Below are 7,169 nucleotides of genomic sequence, written 5' to 3'. Positions count from 1 at the left end.
AAAAAAAAAAAAAAAAAAAAAAAAAACTTTTGCTGAGCTGTAATCTCATGCCTCTGTTAGGTTGTCTCTTCCAAACCTTAATTCTTTAAACCTTTCTCGTTCTTAAAAAATTTGATTTTTGTTGGCTGCTTTTGGTTAAAGCTGTTTAAGTTCTTGGCAGATTGTAGGTGAAGATGATTAATTAATGAGAGGAAAAAAGTGAGAATTTTTGGTAAAATCGACGTGTCGTCCAATAGATAAGCAGCTTTTGTGTGTCAGAAAGCTTTTGGCTTTTGGAGAGAATTGGGTCAGTATATGAACAAGCAGACACCGCACCTCACAACCCATCCACCAGGCCCAGGCTGCTGATGACAAGGATAGTTTTTTCCTTCTAGCTTTCTTTCTTCTTCCCAAAGCTATCGACACCCATTTGCCTGATTGCTCATTTCACACACTTGTCGTCTCAGAATCTGACTTCCCAGTTGCTCTGAAACACAGAATCAACCAGAGGTAATAGCTATGGAGTTCAATTTTTGGGCCTCAAGGGTTCATCGCACTGAGCAACTTTCTGCTGTTCAAGCCGCCATGCTTCATTCTGGTACTTGTGTTCTTAGCTTTTTGAGTGATTTTCTCATCTGGGTTTCTTGATTTTGCCTTCATTTCCTACTCTGTTCGGTTTTCCACTCTTGGTTAGCAACCAAATTGAAGATTTGGAGGTCGGCGGAGGGGGTTACTCTTTAAACTAACATTCTGAATTCTGATTTCACTGTTTTTAGTGTGAATTGAGCTCTGTTTCTTTTGAATTTCATGGCTTATTTGATGGTACTTTGGATAGGTAACCATATAATTCTGGATGACTCTGATGGAGAAGATGATACACGAGCTTACTTTTCATGCCCTTACTGTTATGTGGATATCGAAGTTCAAGTACTTTGCAGCCATTTGCAAGAAGAGCACTGCTTTGACTTCAGAAATGCAGTAATTACATGCTTTTAATATCCTTTTTCTTTCCTCTGTTCTTCATTCAATGATTACTTCTTGTGGCGTATGAGTAATAATAACTTTGTGCTTGCTGCTTGTTATATTTGACTGATTATGAAACTGTTCCATGAAGTGAAACCGAAAGCTTTGACGTTGCTTTCTCTCAGGTTTGTCCGCTATGTGCAGCCAGTCTGGGGAAAGATGTAATTGGGCATTTTATAGCGCATCATTCAAGCTCAATAAAGGTATTGTCTGCTCTAACTCATTGCTTTCATGGCTGCAATAGTGAATAATTGGTTAAAGTAAAATGTTTACCATCTTTGCAGAGGAGGAGAAAGCCTGAGAAACCTGTATCTGCTGCATTTAGTTCCAAGAAGCTGACAACAAAGAGCAGGAGGGAAAAGAATGGATCTGCACCTGACCCTCTTCTACCCTTCATCTGCAGCATTCCTTTCTCAGACCCTGAATCTGTCGAGAGAGATGACGATTCAGTAAACGATGACTCCGTCACTGCCGCTAATGTCGTAAGGTGAGTTTCGATTGCTAGATCTTTTGAAGTCTACAAATCATGTCCATGAACGTACTGCAACGGCCCAAGCACACTGCTAGCAAATATTGTCCTTCTGAGTTTTCCCTTCTCCGTCTTCCCCTCAAGGTTTTTAAAACGCGTCTGCTAAAAAGAAGTTTTCACACCTTTATAAAGAATAAGAATGATTCGTTATCCTCACAGGATTTCACACTTACACTTTCAGTTTTATTGGCCTGCCTTTTGCTAAAAGCTAAACCTGCAAAATGGATATACTTCCTGTGATCACCATTTAACTTGGGAGATGAAGAAGCCATTTTCCTGGTTGAAGTGTACTTTTCCAATAGTGGTTTGTAAGGATCCAAGAAGAGTAAAGCAAAAGCAAAAGAAGAAGATTCCTGACAAACTGATGGGACAAATTGAAATTCTTGAAGTACTTACATCCTACTGATACGAACTTAAGCCAATATATTTGCAACATCTTATCAAGCATATAGTTTGCCATTACAATCTTCTTTGATACATACCATCACGATTCTCACTCGTCAACTGTGCTTTAGGTGATGTGATAGCTCAGCATAATACTAACTAATGGTTCTTCTTCCGATTTTCTTTCCGGGTTTTGCAGTAATAGGTCACACTTGCTGGAAAGGAACCAGAACAGTGAAGAGTTGAATCAGAGAGCATCTTTTGTACAACAATTAATCACATCAACCATTTTTTAGGTCTCTTCATCTCCCCTGATTGCTTTCGTGGTGATGCAGTTAATATTCATCGTTGTATCGATCGATTGGCATAGTGTTCCATCACTGGTGCTTGATTTTGATAGGAAATATTTCAGATATCAGTTATGCCATAGGTATCATTTGTGTTCATCTTCCTGTTGATACATCTTGTCAACATTGTGGCAAAAGCTGGGGTTTTACATATACGTATATATGTAAAATGTATCATTGCAAACTTGGTAGAGAGTGGAACTTCTTTAACTAGTAACAGCAGTTTACGTAAGAATATTATTACAACAGCTATCTTGATGTGTACTATAGGTAGGATATATCAGAGTAGAATCATTTCGAGCATATCCAAAACTTTTTATAATGTGATATTCGACACAACATGAGTAGAATCATTTCCAGCAAATCCTTAGATGAGTACTTCATAATCATGAGTAAACCTAGAGAATTTTAGCCCTTTGTCTGGCAATGTAGCTAAATCTTAGGTCTATATATGTATGCTTTTGATCAAAATAAAACTGAAACCTGTAAGAGAAATTGTTCATAAGCATCACAATATCGGGGAAAATGAAACAAGCAATTGGACAATTCAACCAGGGAGAATGTGGAAGAACAAGCATAGCACGGAAAAGTTGTTGTCGAAGAAGAAACTAGGAGAAATGGATGTGGCACGCTGTACAAAGAAACTATCTAAAAGAATTTCAACTATCTAAGTTATATAGAATACTAATGAAAATTCAGTGTGTAGCGTCTTTTCTTCTCTCTTGGCTCAATATCTTCTAAACAATTTCCGACATTTGCAATATCATCATCACAATACATAATAGAATAGTGTCCAACCTATTCTATACTAGAAAGAAGAGAACATTGGTGGCAGATCTTTATGCATTTTGTGCACAAATTGCTTCATGAGGGATGTCTGAGACATACCAGGGAGTGATGGTTTAACCAGTTGATGTTTACAGCTTCGCAATTCGTTGGTCAACCTCTCTAACATCTTTCAGCATCATGCTTCCCCATGCCTCATAACTGGATCAATTGGCTAGAAGATTCATCTTCCAACTTCGAAGGTAGAAAAAGCTAATTTGAAAATTAGAAACTAATCTTCACCAAACGAGAATTTGTGTAAACTGATTTACATTCGAGAGCAATGAGATACCGTTACATTCTGGACACAGTAGCATGATCTTAAGCTTGAATTTGCAATGCATTTCAGAGATAAAACGCAAAATCAGAACGCTTTAGCTTACACATCCCTAAAACCTTCTGACAAGATTCAGGTGTTAGTTCAGTGAGAAGTTCTGAAACAACTAATTTATGCTCTCTCTTTAGTTCATCTAATTCCTTTTGTTGTTGTGTCAACAGATTTTTAAGTTTCTCAGCCATTATTTTGAGGTCAACTGATTCATCAGAACAGTTTTCTTCTAAAAGATGTGCCTCAGAGCTATCATGAATATCACCCTCTGACAAAAGTTCACTTTCCAGTCCCTTAATTATTGCAGAATGATCAAGATTATTCCCAAGTATGTGGCTGCTAGAGGATTCAACATTCTGATCTGAGGTAAGAGACAAGTTTGAAGGACCTGGCTTAATAGGAGAGCACCCACCAATACCTTTTGGAGAGTCCGACCAATACTTGCGACCTGAAGGCAATACCTCCAAAGCAAGATTATTAGATTCAATAGACAATGGAGAGGAAACATTCTTTGTGTCAGACGTCGAGCTATCAGAAATTGCAACATCAACTCCTACATTATCCACAGAATTCTCAACTGATGTCCAATCTGGAATGTAAGATCGAATTTCTGTTTCAATCATTTCAGAAATTGTGGAGACATCTTGATCAGAAAGGTCCAACTCCTCAACCATTTCACTAGCAACAGAAACTGTTGTGTCAGCTTCAGTATCAAATGGGAAATGGATATTGCGAAAATTACCTATAATAATTGAAAATTTTGTTAATGAAGTACTGACAATTCCAGAATAGTAGTTTTTCTCCTAAAGAATCTACAAAAACAAAGAAATGACAACAAATATGAATTTTACCCATGGAATCTGCAATTCGTAGTTTGAGAAATATCTTGTTAACATCTTTTCTTTGACCATGCATACTAAAATCTCTACAAGTCTCAGCAGAAGTATCATCGACAAAATCAATCTGCTCTTTTCTTCCTTCAGTAATGATATCATGCAATAAAAGAACAATATGTTACAATCCCAAAGTTTCTATCGAAGGAGAAGTACTTTTATAACCTTGCCTGTATTCTTTGATTGTAGATTACGAGGTATACTTTCATGATCATCATCTGCTTGGAGAAATGGATCCATTAAAAGATCTTTTGCAGGCAAGCGAGTAGAGACATTTGCAATACATTTTTCTATAAATGCTTTAACTCCTAAATTGGTGACTTTTGCCAGTGAAGCTGGTTTAATCCCCTAGGAACAAAAGGAAAATAATAATTCCTTACAAACCTTCACAAGGAATATTTCTATTTAAAGAAGCTGCAAAAGAACAAGGTTAAGTAACAACCGATCCAAATCTGGACATAAAATATTTTACTTTAAAAGTTAAGACGTATTGAATTGTAGACAACTTTTTTAACATTTAGGACTTCAAATATTTACCATTACCAACTTGAACTACATCCATAATCCCCATTTATTTGGTAGAATATTCTAAATTTTCCATGCTGCAAGTTGGCCGCTAAAATTTAGAACAATACTTTAGACAATGAGTGGTTCATTCTAAAAATGAAGCGGGGAAAAAGAAAAAAGAAACAGCACGCACAAAATAACAGATCACATGGAAACACACGTAGAGCTCTTTGTTTAAATGCTAGAAAAGTCCACTAGAAACCAAGGCTCCATGGAAGACCATGTATAAAAAACGAATGGCTCAATCGTCAAAAAGATTGAATAGACAAGAAGATTATACTGCTTCTTTATCACAAACTATAAGTTTCCGCAACTGAATCAAATCTTAAAAGTGACTGATTATGAGATTTCTTTTAAAGTCAACACATTACAAGTGTGAAGGTAAATCAAATGTATAACGCTAAACATAGAAAAAATTGAGTTTAACAATGTACACGATGAAACGCAATACTATTTCCTATATTATATGGTGTTTAGTCCTAATAGAACCTAAAATGCAGCATTATGCATATCGTATCCATACTTTATCAAAGAGTGATCTTCATGGTAGGTACAACATGGAATACATAAGTAAAAAAAAAAAAAAAAAAAAAAGATCCAGGAGCCCTTACTGATGTGACCTTCTTATATATTTGAGCAGCATTGGCACATTCAACATATGGATATTCAAAGGTTACAAGCTCAAGCAAACACATGCCAAAGGCATAAATATCCACAAGTTCATTGTATTCCTCCTCATAAAACTCTGGAGCCATAAACTCGGGTGTTCCTAAAATTATTAAATCACAAATAAGTTCTTTTATTCGCTTCACTACACCGAAAATGTGTACTCAACTTTCATATGAAGTAATTTTGATTGCTTATTTAAGTTTAGAATTCTCACCAATGACACTGTGAGCTGAACGAGCTTGCTGAAGAATGGCAGCAAGTCCTAAGTCACCGATTTTCACCTCACCTTGGTTGCCATTGACAAAGATATTGTCACATTTTAAATCTCTATGTATAACTGGAGGGTCATGACTATGAAGATACAGAAGGCCCTCTAATATCTGCCTCGACCATTTTTTCAGTGCTCTCAAATCAACATGCTTGTGCTTCTTTCTATATCTACACATTCACAATATATGTTTAAGTATCATAGTTAAAGAAGAAAAACAAATTCTGAAGAGCCCAGGGTACATGGCTTACTGTCGCAGTGTCCCTGAAGTGAATATCTCTGTAATGAAGTTGATGTTTTCGTTCTTCGTATCAACCCATGAACTGTAAAATTTGATTATGTTCTTGTGCTTCAATGTCTTAAGCAAATGAACTTCTGAATATAGTCGCTCCAAATCATCAGAGTTCCTCAATAAATCTGTTACCTTAATCTGATTCCAAGCTACTTCAATTCCTTCCAACTCATCAAAAGCCCGATATCTATATACCACATTTTAATGAAGAACACACAATTTACCACAATAATTTCATCTCAAATGCAGCAGACGGATGATACACATTCTAATTTCTTTGATAGAATCAGTATAAAATGGAAAACACAAGAAATTACAGTTTTGATTGTATCACAACCAATAACATCAAAACAAAGAAGGATACACCCTTTTGAATGCCCCTTTTCCTAAAACTTCCTTATACTGCAAAACAGCCGAAGATTAGAAGATATGATCAAACAGTAAATATAAGTTCAATCCCACATAAGCATGCACGAGCCTCCAATCAATCAGAAAAAGGATGAGCAAGAACCAATCGAAGTAGTATGAATCGAAAATGTCAACTAGAATGCAAAATCGAACAAGCTGTATGAGTATATACCCGTCCGTATCGACCGGTAGGATCAATCTCCACGAACTCGGGATCAGATTCATCCAGGTCTTGATCCAATGACAAATCCTGAGACATTCTCGTCTCGGATCAATCGAAGAACACAAGTCCCTCCACCGATTATTCAAAAATTTCAATACAACACAACGTCAACAAAACCCCAAACAATACCCAATGTCGATTAGAGCAACAACAGCCAAACTTTCTCCAGATTCGAACAAAACCAAAAAAAAAAATCATGCTGAACTTTTTATCATTTGATAGAAGCTTGCAAAAAGTCGTCAAAGAGGCGCTCATGGATTGGAGCCAAATTAACCGACTGTGACTGACGGTGACAGACACTGCCCAATCCAATTTCGATTTTTTATTTGTTGATTTTTCTCATATTAAAATAAGTTAAATATTTAATTATAGTTTACAATTAATCTCTAAATAATTTTATTAAAACAAATATAAAAATTAGTTTTATTTTATTT

General features: G+C 36.1%; 2 protein-coding genes across 2 annotated transcripts; one reads left to right on the top strand and one right to left on the bottom strand.

Moving 5' to 3' along the window:
• Nucleotides 1–79: 79 nt before the first annotated feature.
• Nucleotides 80–2,514, top strand: LOC111431374 (protein DEHYDRATION-INDUCED 19 homolog 5-like). The gene is made up of 5 exons (XM_023067998.1): nucleotides 80–577; nucleotides 815–957; nucleotides 1,128–1,205; nucleotides 1,287–1,489; nucleotides 2,115–2,514. The coding sequence occupies exons 1-5, from the start codon at nucleotides 499–501 to the stop codon at nucleotides 2,209–2,211; spliced, it is 600 nt and encodes a 199-aa protein (XP_022923766.1). The 5' UTR covers nucleotides 80–498; the 3' UTR covers nucleotides 2,212–2,514.
• Nucleotides 2,515–2,783: 269 nt separating this feature from the next.
• Nucleotides 2,784–6,959, bottom strand: LOC111431371 (probable serine/threonine-protein kinase WNK3). Its single transcript, XM_023067995.1, has 8 exons — nucleotides 6,685–6,959; nucleotides 6,469–6,506; nucleotides 6,064–6,291; nucleotides 5,759–5,982; nucleotides 5,487–5,644; nucleotides 4,479–4,656; nucleotides 4,267–4,392; nucleotides 2,784–4,157 (listed from the first exon to the last, which is right to left on the bottom strand). The coding sequence occupies exons 1-8, from the start codon at nucleotides 6,769–6,771 to the stop codon at nucleotides 3,433–3,435; spliced, it is 1,764 nt and encodes a 587-aa protein (XP_022923763.1). The 5' UTR covers nucleotides 6,772–6,959; the 3' UTR covers nucleotides 2,784–3,432.
• Nucleotides 6,960–7,169: the final 210 nt, after the last annotated feature.

Source organism: Cucurbita moschata, unplaced genomic scaffold, assembly GCF_002738365.1.
Source record: "Cucurbita moschata cultivar Rifu unplaced genomic scaffold, Cmos_1.0 Cmo_Scf00036, whole genome shotgun sequence".
NCBI classification, from domain to species: domain Eukaryota; kingdom Viridiplantae; phylum Streptophyta; class Magnoliopsida; order Cucurbitales; family Cucurbitaceae; genus Cucurbita; species Cucurbita moschata.
This window is presented reverse-complemented; position numbering and strand designations above follow the sequence as displayed.